Source organism: Chiloscyllium plagiosum, chromosome 27 (assembly GCF_004010195.1).
Source record: "Chiloscyllium plagiosum isolate BGI_BamShark_2017 chromosome 27, ASM401019v2, whole genome shotgun sequence".
In the NCBI taxonomy this organism is placed as follows: domain Eukaryota; kingdom Metazoa; phylum Chordata; class Chondrichthyes; order Orectolobiformes; family Hemiscylliidae; genus Chiloscyllium; species Chiloscyllium plagiosum.
The window spans coordinates 41,347,933-41,366,168 of NC_057736.1; the positions used below are offsets into that span (position 1 = coordinate 41,347,933).

General features: G+C 38.7%; 1 protein-coding gene across 4 annotated transcripts in view; it reads right to left on the reverse strand.

Annotated features, from left to right (window-relative positions):
* inpp5b (inositol polyphosphate-5-phosphatase B) overlaps positions 1-18,236 on the reverse strand; it is a 168,335-nt gene that overhangs the window by 100,654 nt on the left and 49,445 nt on the right. For 2 of the 4 annotated variants that reach the window (XM_043717901.1, XM_043717903.1), the window contains one exon: positions 16,223-16,366. In XM_043717901.1, the coding sequence (XP_043573836.1) occupies positions 16,223-16,366 (144 nt within the window). Of the gene's footprint in view, positions 1-11,331; positions 11,426-16,222; positions 16,367-18,236 lie in introns of those variants that run through there. The other 2 variants (XM_043717904.1, XM_043717905.1) reach the window with 2 other exon arrangements.

The window sequence follows — 18,236 nt, forward strand, 5'->3', positions numbered from 1 at the left end:
AAACATGTTTCCGCTGATGGGTGAGTGCCGAACCACAGGACACAACTTAAAAATACGGGGTAGACCATTTAGGACAGAGATGAGGAGAAACTTCTTCACCCAGAGAGTGGTGGCTGTGTGGAATGCTCTGCCTCAGAGGGCAGTGGAGGCCCAGTCTCTGGATTCATTTAAGAAAGAGTTGGATAGCGCTCTCAAGGATTGTGGAATCAAGGGTTATGGAGATGGCAGGAACAGGATACTGATTAAGGATAATCAGCCATTATCATATTGAATGGTGGTGCAGGCTCGAAGGGCAAAATGGACTACTCCTGTATCTATTGTCTATTGCCAAAGTACTTATGTTCCTAAGAATGTTTACGTTCCTGACTACCATTTCAGAGTTCAGTAAGGCCTTAACAAGTCAATTACAGGATAATAATCCCTTGCTTCAAAATGATGAGAGCATTTTCACTTGAAAGTACCCAGCACAAATGTTAAAAACAGAATGACTCATGATTGGTTTATATCTGTTAAGACATAGGAGCAGCATTCAACCACTCATGTCTGCTCTGGTTGATCCCAGTCCTTTTTAAAAGGAAAATGGGGACTAACTAACTATTGTATTTTGTCTGCACATGCTGACATCCTCCTTCTTGGGCAAGAAGGCTCTTACCTGGCTTAATGCTAAACGTAAATGACATTTCCAGAGTAGTTTTGTTACTTAGCTAATGAATCATTGAATTGAGTAAACAGTCCAGTGGATTTCCGTTTTCACATGTATATGAAAAATGTGAAACTGGAACCATTCAAGCAGTATGCATGGAAAGTTTCTTTGTGAATACCAATAGAAAGAGTAAACATCTCAGGAAATGAGCTCAGATATCGCAGCATAAATCAACCACAGAAACAAACTGGAAGCAAGTGAGATATCCTGCATTTAGCATAAATATTAAGTTTTATGATCAACTTTATGGAAGCAATCATCAAAAAACTTTGGTGCAGCTATCAATTATTTTCCCTTTGCTCTTGAGCACAGCATAAAGTCTGAATGACTCAACAATAACTGATACTCAAGCAGATTATAGAGAAAAGGAAATTGACCACAGATAAATTCAGAGTTTAAGCACACTGTTGCAACATTACTCAGTCACAAGAGTCCTTGATGCAGAGCCCCGATTGCAAAAAATGTTCTATCTCTGACACTAGCCATTTAACAGGTATTGGTAAGGGGTCTTCATTTGGTGCACATTGCTGATGGGTGTTGAGGCTAATCCTTGACAGGTAGGTTCTGACATACTTCTAAGCTCACTGCTTAACTAAGTATAGTTTTATCAGGTGAAAATGTGTTATGCATACCAACTCCCTTCATAGGCAGTTACCCAGAGAAACGTCAAAAATGTACACAACTGAAGACTACTTCTTCAAATAGAAGGCACACTCCTTCAAAAAGACCAGGAGCAGCTGATCAAGCAGAAACATCAAGTATTCAGAGGATAGAGGCAGCAAATTTGAACATTGGTCAATGTTGTAAAATTTAGTCCAAAGATGTGTAGATTAGGGTGAATTGGCCATGCTAAATTGCCCATGGTATTCAGGGATATGTAGGTTAGGTACATTTGTCAGGGATAAATGTCGGGGAGTAGGCCTGGGTGGGTTACTCTTCAGAGGGTCGGTGTGGACTTGTTGGGCCGAAGGGCCTGTTTCCACACTGTAGGGATTCTGATTCTAATTCTAATTCTAAATAATTGTAAAAAGGTTCAGTTGTAATACAGCCTTACTCAAATTATTCCTGTATACCTGTAAATGGTAAAGGAATTATAGCTCATAGATCTCGAATTTCTAATCATGTTGATATTGCCTGACTATAGTCTATCCGAAAATCTACATAGAAGTCCCAGAATTCTAACCATTCTATACACTATAATATGAGGCGTGTTGCAGTTCACCTGCCTGACTGTATAATAAACTCCATCAAGAAACTTGGAGCAAAGATCTGTCATGTGTCTGCACATGTACAGTTTATAAGGCTGTAGCAATCACTCAATTTGAGAGTCTGATAGTGGTAGAAACCAGTTTGCATTCATTTAGCAGCTGACTTTAAGCATGTAGCTGCAATTTGGCATTACTACAATTATGCAAAAACTCTACATTTGCCTGGTGACGTAAGCTTCAATTCCAGTTTCCACATAAATGTTTTGAGTGAAGATTGCCACACACAGCACGAATGAAACTGCTGTGGTTTCTAAAGTATCCAACAATTCCAACAAACACCAAGAACCTTTTTTTTAAGGTTAATGCGATGCTAATACTGCAGCCAAGATTTAGGATGCATTGCCTCCACCACCAATGCTCAGTAGCAGCCATGTGTACTATCTGCAAGATGCACTGCAGGAATTCACCAAAGGTCATTAGACAGCACCTTCCTAACCCATGACCACTTCCATCCAGAAGGACAAGGGCAGCAGATACAGGGCCACCTACAACACCACCATCTATAAGTTGCCCTCCAAGCAACTCAGCATTCTGATTTAGAAAGATACCGCCATTCCTTCACTGTTGCTGGGTTAAAATCCCGCAATTTCTTCCCTAACAGCATTGTGAGTTAACCCACAGTGCATGGATTGCAGCAGTTCAAGAAAGTAGCTCAGCACCACCTTCTGAAGGGCAACTGGGGACAGGCAATAAATTCTGGCCAGCCAGCAATAACCATGTCTCAGAAGGGAATTAAATAATTATATGCAAAGCAACCTGTCCAATGCTTATAAGATCAGAACTCAATTCTGATCAGAACCCGATTCCGCTCATTATCATTGATGAAAAAATGATATAATAATTGAACTGCTAAAAATATTTGCCAATTTATATAAAGAGTCTGGAAATATTCTGCATAAGACCAACCCTAGGTTACACCACATTCCAATGCTATCAGTCACTTAATACAAGTTCTGGATGAAAATGTGACGAACTTTTGGAACACCAACTTCACCTCACTGCGAAAGAGATTTAAGCTAGTGCCAGCTACAAGTACCCCACCCTTCCCTAGATGTCTTGGAGCAATATAGAGAAGAGACAACAGACATGGTAATTTGCATCAGAGGCCCAAATGCTACTCAAGGTTTAAAAGAGGAAAATTAATCTGAGTTTTAAACCTAAATGGAATTGTTTGTCCCTCTAATCCACAGATAAAGCTGGCTTCATGCAATGGCCAAACGCTCAAGGATTTAAGGTTTCAGTGTGTTTGGAGGAGGGGGATCTGCAGTGGAATTGAAGTGTAATGATACTAAAGTTCAACAATTTGCTGATCTGATATTTGCTTGTAAAATTGAGTATACTTTATACTTAAACCCTGATATAATTTAGAAGAGAAGCCATTGTATGACTGCATTAATTTGAAGATGATTAAATGATACTATGTTATCATTCAAACATCCCAAATATTATTGAATATCAATTAGACTAGATTCCCTACAGAGTGGAAACAGGCCCTTCGGCCCAACAAGTCCAAACCAACCCTCCGAAGAGTAACCCATCCAGACCCATTTCCCTCCAACTAATGCACCTAACACTATGAGCAATTTAGCATGGCCAATTCACCTGACCTGCACATCTTTGGACGATGTGAGGAAACTGGAGCACCCGGAGGAAACCCACACAGACACAGGGAGAATGTACAAACTCCACACAGTTGCCCAAGGCTGGAATCGAACCTGGGACCCTGGTGCTGAGAGGCAGCAGTGCTAACCACTGAGCAACCGTGACGCCCCTTTAAATTATTTAAATTTTTCTTGCATGTAAATGTAATCACACTCTAATCAGAATGAACTAATGTAATCATTTGGACAATTAATTCACACATGGTCAATACATGAAATTAATCAATTCACAGAAGATTGTAAATCATCGCAGAAAATGCTTTAGTTGGCTTAGCCAAGGAGGTTGCCTCACACACACAAAATATACAGTACAAAATAATTTCAGATTGTCAGCTTAAGTGTGACAGATTGGTGAGATGCAAATCTGCTTTATGACCGGTGCAGAGACCCACACTGTACTTTGGAATTAGTGCCTTGCTAGATTAATGTCCTTCTTCAAAAGCTTCCAAAAGAAACCAAATATCTTCACATTATTTCTTCTTAATCATTGCAAGCTCCTCCATGGTGGGTTAACTGAAACGCTGGGTGTGATTGGGATGGAGATATGAAAAGTTCCATGTTTGTAGTAGTATTAGGAGCCTAGCTCTTGCCCTTCCCCATGAGCACAGCCTCATAGGATGGTCAAAGGCTCTTGACCAACAAAAACATTTTGAAAAACTGAGCACAGGATTGAAATGTCACATTTCTATTCAAAGTTTATTAATGGGATATAGGTGTCACTGGCTAGATCAGTAGTTATTGCCCATCCATAACTGTCCAGTGCTGTTACATTTACATAAATGTGTTGTCACCAGCAGCATCTCCTTTGTACAAATACTGAACTGAGTGAAGTCGCATCCACGTGGAACAAAAGATTTCAGCAGAAATATTGTTTAATGCTGGTGATGGAGGTGGTTGGGGAGTAGGGTGGGGGTGTGCAGCTCATTCAGTTCATTTGATGGTCAGTGTGTGGATCACATTAATGACAACAACATGGGATTTAATCTCGCGATTCCACCACCACATCCCATGCAGGCTGGAGCCTACTTTCCACCTTATAAAACACATCAATTTATATTTCAAGTTAATGAGCAAGCTCTATAAATGTACATCCCCCAACTTCACTCTTATGCTTTAGCTCAGTAGGAGGCTTGAAATTTATGAGGCAGCCAGGCCTTTTAGGAAAGGTAAGACTACATTATCTCCAACTGATGCCAATTAGAAAATGTTGTCTGCAGTTGTTTTTCAAATTAGGGGGTTTATCATTCTTTGTGGCCTTCGAAATATCAGCTTACTTTGAACAAACTGGGACTTGTGCTTTCAAGAGGTTAGGTCCACCTATGGTCCAAAAGGCATTCCTTAAAAGGGTTTGCTGTGTTAAAATGATATCCAGTCAGTCAATTAGTTAAGCATGAAACTAGACTTGAACACTTTTCTTAACAATAGTCTTAATTTCTCAATGCAGCATCACATATGCCAGCTTTCAACTGAATATCCTTTTGTTTTCAGTAGTTCTGCCTTCACAGGTTCTCAATTGGAAATGCTCTTTGCTTGCGTAGCTTAACTGCAGAATTTATCATACCATGAACAAACAACAGGCCACAAAGAATTAGATACACAAATATAAAGGAGTTGAATTTTTGAAGGTAAAGTCATTATAGCTAAAGCAATAGGAGTCCAATGTTCGTTGTGTAGGTGTTAAGTTTCTTTGCCGGAAACAATCAAAAATAGCACCCCCAGCAAACCACACAAGCAAAACATACTTTAAATGAAAAGGAAATGCTTGCATTTGGGTGGTTACTAGTGTTTTTTGAGAGATAATTCAACAGTCTCCACATCAAGATACTTTCAAAATGCAGCAAATGTCCTTCGGCAGCAATAGTGACCACATTTATATACAAAACTTCCAGCAACAGCTCCTAAAACAAACTAATGAGTGATTAGTCCTTGGTGATTTTGGTTGACAGGCCAATGCCTTTCACAATGAAATAATGCAATGAAGAACTTGCAGTCCATCCGAAAATGTGCCACTTCTTCCAAAGACTGATGTCTGCAACAATGCAACACTCTTCACATGTCCTAGTATAGAGTTAAAACCTTCACTATGGGACTTAGTACAACCAATTAAACCAAGTTAAAACTGTTCCAAAATAATAGATAAATTAACAACTTAAAAGATTACCTAAATTCCTTCCCAGGAGCAGAAGTTGACATAAAGCCTGTTTTGTCACTCAGCAAGATCATGGTTGGTCTTTTCACATTTTCCCTCCTTGAAGGGAAAAATCCACCCCCAATATCAGAATTCTCACACAGTAGTGAAGCAAAACCTCTTCAAGAAAGTGTGAGCAATGAAAGTATTACCTGACTTTTCAGGACATATTCTCTAGTCCTGGGACATGCAAGGCAATTATCCACAGCAAAAACTCCACCTCTTCAATTCATACTTCACAATTCCTCTCTCCTCTCTCTCTGCTCCCTGAAATAACACCATCGCATGTAGTCAAGGAGAATGGTACAAGTACATTTAAGGAGGAAGATAAGGCCATTTTATTTGATTTGCTGCACTTTCATCATCTCACATAATTGGAAGAATACTGATGATGATGCAAGCTCAAGACAGAGAAATGAATAAAAAAATGTTGATAGGGTTAAATGAAGTGTGGCAAAAGGAGGCACAAAGTGACAAATAGTCACTTAGGAAAAGGAAACGAAAGAATGGCACGAAAGATGAACCATGTTTAGGAATTTAGATGAGCCATTTCCTGTCAATCTTTCTGCAAACTGATGGGAAGGGAAGGCCTCTGAAGCCTTATGACTCAAGCAATATCAAAATCAATAGCTAAAAATCAGATGCCAATTTGAACAAATATTCATAGTTAAATAAATGAAAAACATTGCTCATTAGGCCTCAGCAATATCTCACAGGGCCAAAGGATTTAATTGGTTATTAATTTCTGTGCAGCTTACGGAATTTCAATGAGAAGATGAGTTAAGCGTTGCCACCAAATGACCATATAACTTGACCATATAACCATATAATTGTATCAATTTTACATGCTTTCAGGTAATAAACACTAAATAAATGCCAGATGTAAATTAATTTCAATGCAACTGTAGAAATGCTTTTCCAAGTGTAGAAATTCTATTTTCACTGAAGTCTTCCTTTGTGTGTCATCACAAGCACTGTCAAATCTTTATCTGTGTCAAAATATCTACATTTTCAACTCTATTCTCAAAGAGTTGGAGACAACAAACCAAACTATAATAGATATCATCTACAAGGACAAAGAGAAAGTTATTTCTTACATTCTGTTGATCCTAATATCATCCATTTCTATTTATGTGCAAATGAATTCCAAAATAAAAACCTGCAGCTGATGTCAAAGTGCAGTCCCTGCCTACAGATTGCCAATAACCCACAAGATAAACAAAAGCCTTCCACAGCTAAAGTTGCTGTTTCTTCAATGCACTCTGACAGAACAAGGTTCCACCATTGACAATTAATAGCAGATGGGACATCTCAAGACTGAACCTTACTGATGATGAGATACAAAGAATTACACAGAATGAGCCATCTTGAGTGTATTGCTCACAACACAAAAATCAGCCAATAGTGAGTGTAAATCAAAAATAAAATTAGGATTTTGATGTTGTTTGGCTTAGAAACGATGAAGAGCAGTCTGTCTTTCTCATCTGTCATTAATGATGAGTCTGAATGTAGTCATGTCTCCACACATATTTTCGTGTTGTTAAAGTGTGTACCATAATGGCTTTATTAGAACCTCTTCTAAGATGTGACACCTTGCTGGGAACTGGTGTTGTGACTAAAAGCAGAAAATGACTGCAGGGAGAAAGGATTCCAGTTTGCAACAAAGTGTCATTTAGTTCCACTGAGGAATAAGTAACTCACCAGGAGTAAATATTTTTCCACACAGCTCCTCACCTGAGAACTTAGAGTAGGTATGTGCTTAACATCACTTTCTGGAACATAAAGGTTGCTTGCAAACTGCAAGTAGTATGAAACTGTTTTTATCAGGAAAATCAAATGACTGAGAAGTAAAATAAAAACAGTGAATGGAAGGTGTAATTTGAAGGCTGTATCCCAATGTATGCACAAATATGAAGAAAGTTCAGTATCATCCTTAATTCTTATTTATTCACTCATAGGACGTGGGTAATGTTGATTGATGTGGTTCCAATCAAGCAGGCTACTTTGAATGGTATTAAGCTTCTTGATTGAGGTTGGAGCTGCGCTTATCCAGGCAAGAGGGAAGTATTCCATCACACTCCTCACTCATGCCTTGTAGATGATGGATAGGCTTTGGGGAGTCAGGAGGTAAGTTATTTCCTGGAGTATTCCTGGCCTCTGACCTGCTCATGTACCACTGTGTTTATGTGGCGACTCCAGATGAGTTTCTGGTTAATGGTAATCCCCAGGGTGTTGATAGTGGGGGATTCAGAGATGGCAATGCCATTGAATATCAAGGCACAGTGGTAAGATTGTCTCTTACTGATGATAGTTACTGCCTGGCATTTGTGTATGAACATCACTTGCCACTCTTCATCCTAGCCTGGATATTTTCCAGGTCTTTTTGCATTTGAATATGACTGCTTCAGAACGTTCAGAGGAGTCATGAGTGGTGCTGAACATGTGATTAATCAATGAACATCCCCACTTCTAATCTTATGTTGGAAGGAAGGTCATTGATGAAGCAACTGAAGATGGTTGTGCCTAGGAGAATTCCCTGAGGAACTCCTTTGTAGGATGACTTACCTCGAACAAACACGACCATCTTCCTAGGTACCAGGTATAATTCCATACAGCAGTGTTTTCTCTCTGATTTCTATGGATTCCAATTTAGCCAGGGCTCTTTGATGCCAGACTTGTCAAATGTCAAGTCTCATCTCATCTCACCTCTGGAACTCTTTTGTGCATGTTTGAACCAACGCTGTAATGAGGATATGAGCTAACTGGCCATGGCGGAACCCAAACTGGATGCCAGTGAGCAAGTTATTGCTGAGCAAATGCCATTTCATAGCATTGTTGATGACACTCCCTCACTTTACTGATGATCGAGAGGAGCCTGACAGAGAGGTAATTGACTAGATTGGATTTGTATTGCTTTTTGTGGACAGCACATATCTGGGCAATTTGCCACAATACAGGGCGGATGACAGTGTTGTAGCTGTGGAACAGCTTGGCAAAGGGTGCAGGAGAAGTCTTTAGTACTACTGCTGGAATGTGTCAGGACCCAAAAGTTTTGCAGTTTCCAGGTGTACCTAGCTACTTCCTGATATTGTGAAAGAATTAACTTGCTCTGCTGACCCGCAGGAAATTGGATGTCCCAAGGCTCGGGTGGGATGCCTCTGACTTAGATAAATTTTAAGAAATTACATGCCATTTCCTTACTATTCAGAGCTATTTACATTTCCATCCCCTATTCAAAAATTAATAAGAACATTACAGTTGGAATTCCACTACTTCCCTATCGTTACAAAAAAAAATTCATATTAGATCTGGCCATTAAGGAATGATTTGCATTACACTGTTTTTGGAATGTGGTCAGTGCATTGTCTTGACTAGCATGTGATTGTGAGGGAGTTGCTGGGGGTTGTCTTGAGTGGCATGTGACTGTGAGGGGGATGGCTGGGAGCTTTCTTGTGGGCATTACTTACTGTGACATAAAGATTGTGTATAAAGGAAGGATTGTTTCCTTTGTTCAGAGAGTTTCCATGGACATGCTTCCCAACCATAGCGAAGTGTGTTCAGGGTTCTCTAAAGCTTGTGTTGTACTGTAATGAATAAAATTTTGCTTGTTCACAGAGGTTGGTGTGTTGCAGTTGCATCAAGTGTATAAGGAGCTCAGTGTAAAAAGAACTTAACAATATCACTTGGAGTGAAACAAATTGGCTGAAGACTGGCACCTGTGACATTTGGGTTCACTGGAGGGTAACGAGATGATTCATCCACTCAGCACTTCTGGCTGAAGATTCACAAGTGATTTGTATCCTGATATGTGGAGAATACATATAGTGAATACAAGACATTAGAAAGTGGGCCTATGTATTGATCAGGTTTCAGTTCGATGGTACGAGTATGAGAAACATTCATTCAGGCATCAAGCAACCGATGCGATCTGTGTCTTCCTGATGAATGTAAAGACTTACATATTAAATGACGTCATTTTAGCAGCCTCCAAAATGGCTGAAATATGATAGACAAGATATGCATACATATAACAAGCTTGCTGTCTGTTGTTGTGGTTGTAACAAGGTCAGCCAACTATCACAGAATAGGAGTTCCCTGATTGGGGCTGTTAACCTTGTCCAACTAGGGAGTCCTGGCTGACTGACATAAACAGAAGTGTCAGACATCTTGTTCACTCTGAGAGCTGGCTCTGAGGGAGCTGGATCAGTGACAAGGACTCTCTACATGTAAATAAAGGGTGACTGTGATGGGATATCTACCTCTGTCGAGTTATTTCATGTCATCTGTCATATTGGCAGCCAAACATTTTTAATAATTAGTCTACTGGACCCCATGCAAGAAATAGATATTTGGCCTTTTACATTTGCAAATCAGGGCTAAAAAATTAGTTAGCCTTGAGATAGTTCGCACTCAATCATCTCATGAGATGCCACCATTACCTCTCAGACTAGTTGCCTCACCCAATCATTCCCGCTCCCTCATGCTTCAAATGTGAGCAGGTAACAGATGTTTTGGAAATGGCCCTGTACAAAACTGGCCAACAGACACAGAGCAAATGTTTGCCTGTCAAGCATGAGAAAACAGGCAGCAAGAACATACCAGTCTGTTTTATGGATATAATAGAACACAGGGAATGTTTAAAGTCCAACTGCTGCTTTCTATTCATCCCACTGCAATAAAATAAATCTCATGCTAAAGAAACATTAAACAACCATACAACTGAACAGGTAACAGGTTAAATTTCATAATAATGTTATCACTGGAGAGTGGTAGACAAGTGAACAAAATAGATAAATGTCAAAAGCACTAAATTCTCTCTTATTTAAATCACAAATTTTAATCGTCCTGCAGTATAGCTAATACACAGGAAAGTACAAACTTATATAACACTCATGTTTTAACTCATGTTTCACATGAGTAAAAACACTGCAAAAGAAAAAGCAGCAAAAGGCACTAGACCTCGTTGAAATTAATTGTAAGTTTTCATTTCAGTTTGTTGAAACCATCACACATTTTTGACTAAGCTGTTCTTTCTTCAAAGAGTGCTTTGGAAATGTTTAATCTGATTTCCGTGAAGTATCATCTATGAAAATTCAAATCATAAAGAATTTATTTTAGCCAGCATTAACATTCATTCTCCAAGAGTTTGAAAGTGATCCTTACTTGCCCATTTTCAGGGGTTTGGAAAATGGGGAAAGTGGGTGAGGGCATTATGAATTTGCACTTACATTTACTGCAATAGCAAATGAAACTTTTTAGGTGTCATGTAATCACCCTGAGACTGAAGTTTTCCAACTTTTTAGTATATTCTGCAGAAACAGGCTTGAACATTTTAAAAAAATTCCTTCTAGAAAGCCCCATTCAATTAGAGGCAATGCTCATGAATAGAGTTTCCCTATCACGAAACTAACATTAGATACTGTGTGCTCAATGAGCAAATCACTTGATAACTTGAAACCTCAGAAGTACAAACCATGATACCGGCTCTGTAAAAAGGGGAAACGTTTCTACCTGAAAGTGGTGCAGTTTCCCTGGACATTTCACAGGTCTGATTGCATTCTGCCGTCAGCTCCTTAACAAGTTCCTGCTTATACAAAGGCTCTATGACATCACTGCATTCATTTTACAGGCGATACTAGTCAATCACTGAGCCACTCATCTACCTCAATCCCAAGTGCACAAGACAAAATCAAACACACACACACTTAATTAAATGAGGCAAGTTATTGGAAATTGATCATTTTCAAACTCTGCCTTCTTTTTGCTAACACAACTTAAGAACTTAGTCAAATAGTGAATTAATCTCCAATACTCCCTTTCAGATAATGGGAATGTAAGTTTTATGCTTACAAATGCATAATATATCATACTTAAACACCCACTACTGTCACTACATTCAGACACTGCTGACAAGGAGATTTTTTAACACAGAGATATCAAGATCAGACAGATGGAAAGATCATTCTGAGTTCATAAGGAAGCAAAGGAAAACCTTGACTTTGTCTAAGTACCCATGACAGATCCACAGCAAGTGTGAGATGCCTTTGAGAGAAAAGAGAAGAAATAGGAATGGAGGTAATTATTTGTCAATTGTGATCTTATCTCTCTTCATCAGCTCCCTGACAACAGAGCTCTAATCCTGCTGTCAGAATAAAGAAAGCTAGTTTTAGCAACAGAAGTTACCAAGGACCTATTGTGATACATCCTAGGATATTAAAAATAGCTACAGAAATAGCAGATGCACTGATAGATATCTCCCAAGGCAAATGGACTGTAGCCCTTTATGACTAAGATCATAGAGTACAAAAATAGGGAGGTCTTGCTAATACAATCAAAAACACTCGTCAGACCACACCTGGAACACTGTAAACAGCTTTGGCATACCAATATTGACCAAAGAAGGATCACTAGGATGATCCCAAGTATGAGGGAATTTGTTTATGAGAAGATTGGGCTTGCACTCAGCAGGAATTTAGATGAATGAGAGGAGACTTTATTGAAACATGCAAGATTCTTAGGGAGATTGGTGGGTTGTTTCCTTCTGTGGGAGAGTCTGGACCAGATGGTAGAATCACGGAGACGAGGAGGACTTTTTTCCTCTCTCAAAGGATAGTGAATTTGTGGAATTCTTTCCTGCAGAGGCCTGTTGAGGCTGAGTTATTAAGAATATTCAAGGCTAAGAAAGACAGATTAACAGTAAGGGCATCAAGGGTTATGGGATAAAGGCAGGAAAATGGAGTTGAGGATTATCAGGTCATGATCTCATTGATAGCTGAGCGGAGTCCATGGTTTAAATGAGCTACCTTTGCTCCTCTTACAGTTTTATATCAGTTTACCCTGGAAAGCACTACACTGAATGATTTAAGTGAAATTTGATTAAGTACTTAATGCAGAGATAAAGACATTTAAAATCTTTCATTCAAATGTTGGTAATAAATCAGAACATTGAGTATACGAGTTGGGATATCATGTTGCAGCTGTACAAGACATTGATGGGAGCACTTTTAGAACACTGGGTACAATTCTGGTCACCCTGCTAGAGGAAGAATGTTGTTAAACTGGAAAGTGTACAGAAAATATTTACAACGATATTGCCGGGACTGGAAAGTTTGAGTTATAACGAGAGACTGGATAGGCTGGAACCTTTTTCCCTGGAGCACTGAAAATTGAGGGGTGATCTTATCAAAGTTCATAAAATCATGAAAGGCACAGATGAGGTAAGTAGCCAAGGTCTTTTACCCAGTGTAGGGGGGTCCAAAATTAGAGGCCGAAGGTTAAAGGTGAGAGGAGAAAGATTTAAAAGGGAACCCAAGGGGTTTTTCTATATTCTGTAATTTTCTGTACTATTTATCCAGGTTTCCAGCAGCTTTAGTATTTTGCTTTTTTATCCATTATGGGAAGTCTACACTCAAGATTCAGTCCTTCAGTTTTTTCATCAATAGAGTAGCACTTGGAGAGTTGCAATGTCTCTAATGCAAATGCTGATTGGCGATTTATTTTAATATGTCAGTCAACATTAGTTTATTACATACAGGAGAAAGTGAGGACTGCAGATGCTGGAGATCAGAGCTGAAAATGTGTTGCTGGAAAAACACAGCAGGTCAGGCAGCAGCCAAGGAAAGGAGAATCGACGTTTCGGGCATAAGCCCGAAGAAGGGCTTGAAGAAGGGCTGAAGAACATTCCTGAAGAAAGGCTTATGCCCGAAACGTCGATTCTCCGGTTCCTTGGATGCTGCCTGACCTGCTGCGCTTTTCCAGCAACACATTTTCAGCTTTATTACATCCAAACCATTTGAACTTTAAACAGCATATACACTATCCTTCTTAGGCTGCCTCATAAATTATACTGCTGGAAACTGCTTAAAGACTTCACATATGTATCAAATACATAGGTGAAAAAGTCCTTAAGATAAAGAACTCAAAAGGGGAGAGTGAAGTTTTTACAAATGGTAAAATATTTCTTCAGGGACAAACATGCCAAAGAGGGTACCTTTAATTTTAAACAAAATACTCCAAGCTGAACACAAGGCCTGATTTCTGTCAAGGTACTCATCACTGCAATAAAAGCATTTTCATGGCTCAAGAAACTAAATGAAAATTATGAAAATATTCTTAAACTAACTTTTGAGTACTTTATACTTTACTTAGCTGCATTCTGTTGTGCTGTTGATGGACTTCAGTAATCTTCACATACACTTTCATTTTTCTTAAATCACTGTCTTTCATCTAGTCTTCTGTTATATTTTCCATCACCTATGTCTTAACATAATTCCTTTCCTAAGTCCTCCATTTATTGCGAGCTCATGTATCTCTGTTACCATTTCTAAATGCTTTTTTAAAGTATGAGAGCTTGTCAATTTGTTGGCAGTCTTAAACTTGGCTACCAGCCTTAAATTTCAGCCATTTCCAGAATAAATGCTTAACACTAATTTAGGGCACATCATTAACATAGTAGGCTATCACTTTTTTTTTTCTAAAACTGACTGTGAAAGATTATTACATATAGGTATTAGATTCACCCTTGTCAATATAAATACGGTATAAATTGGATAACCATAGATTTTGGACAGATCAAATAGCTGCACCTACACCTAAATGAAACTCCAAAGACTATGTAGCAAATGCAGTAAAGTTAAACTTGTAATCTGATCCACATAAGAACATCTGCACATCACTCTGTTGGATTAGTCCTCCCTTGCTAATTGGGGTTAATTGACTGTACATGCATATAAATCATCTGTTTATAGGATAAAGTAACTGGGATAGAACTTGACTTTGTCCAAGAGTGCGAAATGGGTAATTACTGGTCAGCAGTCTTTATAAATCTCTACCTCTAAACAACATAAAAAGCAAGGGAGATGCCAAACAATCTGCTGCCTTGCTTTCATAAATATTTCAGATTAATGCACTAAGGCAAGATCAAATCCAGTAAAATAAAATAAATTTATATTCTGCCAGAAAAACAACAGCCTAATTATTTGATATTTCTTTCAATTTGCTCAGGTTTTGACACAAAAGACACACAAAAACACTTAAGCACAGGACTTGGGTGCAGGAGTAAGCAATTTGTTCCTTTGAGCCTACACTGCCATAATTTGGTAAAATATTGGTTAACAGTTGAGAGTTCTAAAATGGAAACGATCGAGTAAAAAAAGGAGAGAATCAGCCATTACAAAACTAACGAGGAAAATTGCAAAACTCCACTAGCAAAACAAAATGTATCTGCTTTTAAAATTAGACATAACATTGTGGAAATTGGGATTTACAAGTCACTAACAGCTTTACAAATAAAAAGAATTCCTTAATAGGGTAACTTGTAGTTCAGTTATTTGCTTCACCTTTACCTGAATGGATAGCTGAAGAGCATCTTCAACTTTGATTTGAGAATAGGTAGCTTGAATGAGCATTATATGATGCTATAAAGTCACAATGATGGTATGTGATATCATAATGGTGTCCAACACATTGCCAGGGAGACAAAAGGTACCATCAAGTGTGTTGGATGTACAAATTTAAAAAGTATCATAATTTTAAAATAATGTAATCCAATCACTGTAACAATACTCAGTGCCTGGATTTGACAATGCCACACTGTTCCAAGTTCCAGTCCAAGAAAGCCACAAAAGTAGACAGACTGTGGAATTCACAGCCACAAAAACATTGTTGAACAATAAGTGTTCTTTTAAAATTGAATTAGATAATTGGTTTAAGCAAAAAGAAATATCTAAGGGTGTGCAGACAGTAGTCAGCATGTGCAAAAAGAGTAACATTGCAGATGCGATGTATCAAGCAGCAGAATTCTGTGAAGTAACCTTCTATTATTCTAATACTTCCAGACTCAATGCATCTTCCATAATCCAAACACAAGCCTTCCTCCATGAAATACAGAAACTAACTGATCTCAGCTGTTTGATCAAGTGTCCTCAATTTCATATAGTATGTATTTGATTTGTCGTGTCAGATTTACTCTGAAAATATGTAACTATAATTCAATACTAAGCATCACTGAATGTCATCAACTAGTACAATTCTGGGCAGCAAAACATAATTCAGCATACAGCTCAGGAAACTCTCAAATCCAATCCTTAATCCAAGTTAAAAGATTTCAGCTAGAAATGGTATTCAGAGAACTCTAATCAACAACAGAATCTCTAGGTTATGTGGAGTTATGTCAGCTGGAGCTTAAATTCCTGATTATATCAGGGAACAGGATAATCAAAGTTGATGCTCTCCTGCACTTGAAAAACCTATTTACTCGGAATCTAGACTCAATGTACCCATTCACAATGGGATGATACTGGAAACACAATCAGCCCTTTCAAAATAGGATGCGGGAAAGTTAGCAGAAACATAGTTAAGTTTGAAAGGACTTTTCCGCTTATTTTATGGATAATCTTCTTACCTTTTTGGCTAGTCGAGGATGAAGGACAATTTGCATGTTCCATCCGCAGGGATCTGTGCAACTGGAAACCTTTCTTTTGTCTATACTTCGATAGCCATAAAAATTGAGGTGGGAATCCTCCAGATACAGCTTGATTGAGTAACTCTATAAGAAACAAACACCTGAGTAAAGCACTGGACATTCTTTCAGTCTCTATTGTTAGGCATTTTGTCTCATAAAAGTGAAATTTTATATTCTACAATATACCCTGCACACCTCCATCAGTACTTAGCAATAATTTGAAGGTTGTATTTCTGGGTTAGTAGAAATACAGATGAATGGTTTAATGATCTGGAAAGAAGTGTTTAATTTCCATCAAAACATCTGGGGAATTTAAATTCAATTAATTAAATAAAAAGCTCATATCAGTCATAGTGCCAAGATTGCTGTAAAAATACACCAAGTTTATGGCCAATCGTTACATTTTATGGTTGAGGACAGAGCAGTACAATGGCAGAATATGAAACTGGATAATGAGGCAGTAACTGACTACTATCCTGGACTTCTGATTGCAATACTAATTGATAACAAACACGTATTTTCTTGCTTCTCAGAAGGAATTTATTTTCATTTGCTTTTTGGTGCAATCCAAAACATTAAAAACTTTTTATTTCTTTGTTCATGGCACCACTAATATTGAAGATCTGTCTTTTTAAAAACACATTAATTGTCTAGCACTAAAAATCAGCACAGACAACATCTGCTGATTGCAGAAATCTGTCATTGGAGATTGGGTTCTCCTTGTTCAAAGACAACTAGTCTAAATGAAATAGTTTCACAAATGGTGGCCAGACTCTGCAACTGAGTCAAGAAAGTAAACTATTTGAAAACTGCACCAATACAGTTGAGTTGATAATACCTGCATTTGAATATCACACACATGCATTTTCAAGCAGAAAACCTCTGGATGAAAATCAGGAGCAAGAATCACAGCAAATTTCTTGCGACCCATGAAAAAGATGTTATCTACTTGGACTTCAAGAAGACCGTTGACAAAGTGCCACACAGGAGGCTACAGAGTACGATAAGAGCCTATGATGTCAGAGGCAAGGTACTAGCATGGATAGAAGCTTGGCTGTCTGGCAGAAGGCTGAGAGTGGGAATAAAAGGATCCTTCTCAGGATGTCAGACGGTGACAAGTGGTGTTCTGCGAGGCTCAGTGTTAGGTCAACTTTTCACTTTACACATTAATGCATTGAGGTCATTCTGGCTAGGTTTGCAGATGTTACAAAGATAGAGAGAGGGTCAGGTAGCATTGAGGAGGCAGGGAGGCTACTAAAGGATTTGGACAGGTTAGGAGAGTGGTCAAAGAAGTGGCAGATGGAGTACAATGTGGGAAAGTGTGAGGTCATGCACTTTGGTAGGAAGAATAGAGGCAGAGACTATTTTCTAAATGGGGAGAAAATTCAGAAGTCTGAAGTCAAAGCAACTCGGAAGTTCTAGTGCAGGATTCTGTCAAGGTAAACTTGCAGGTTGAGTCAGGAGTTAGGAAGGTAAATGCAATGTTGGCATTTATTTTGAGAGGACTAGATATAAAAGCAGGGAATGTATTTCCGAGGGTCTCTAAGGCTCTGGTCAGACCGCATTTGGAGTATTGTGCACAGTTTCGAACCCCATATCTCAGGAAGGATGCGCTGGCCCCAGTGCATGTTCAGTGGAGGTTCACAAGAATGGTCCGAGGAATTTAAAGCTTAACATATGAGGAACGTTTGAGGACTCTGGGTTAATAATTGATGGAGTTTGGAAGGATGAGGGAGGGAATCTAATTCAAACATACAGAATACAGAATGGCCTGGACAGAGTGGTTGATGGGAAGATGTTTCCATTGGTAGGAGAGTCTAGGACCTGAGAGCACAGCCTTAGATTAAAGGGAAGACCTTTTAGAACAGAGAGAAGGAAAAACTTCTTCAGGCAGACAGTGATGAATCCATGGAATTCATTGGAGGCCAGGTCATTGAGTATATTTAAGACCGAG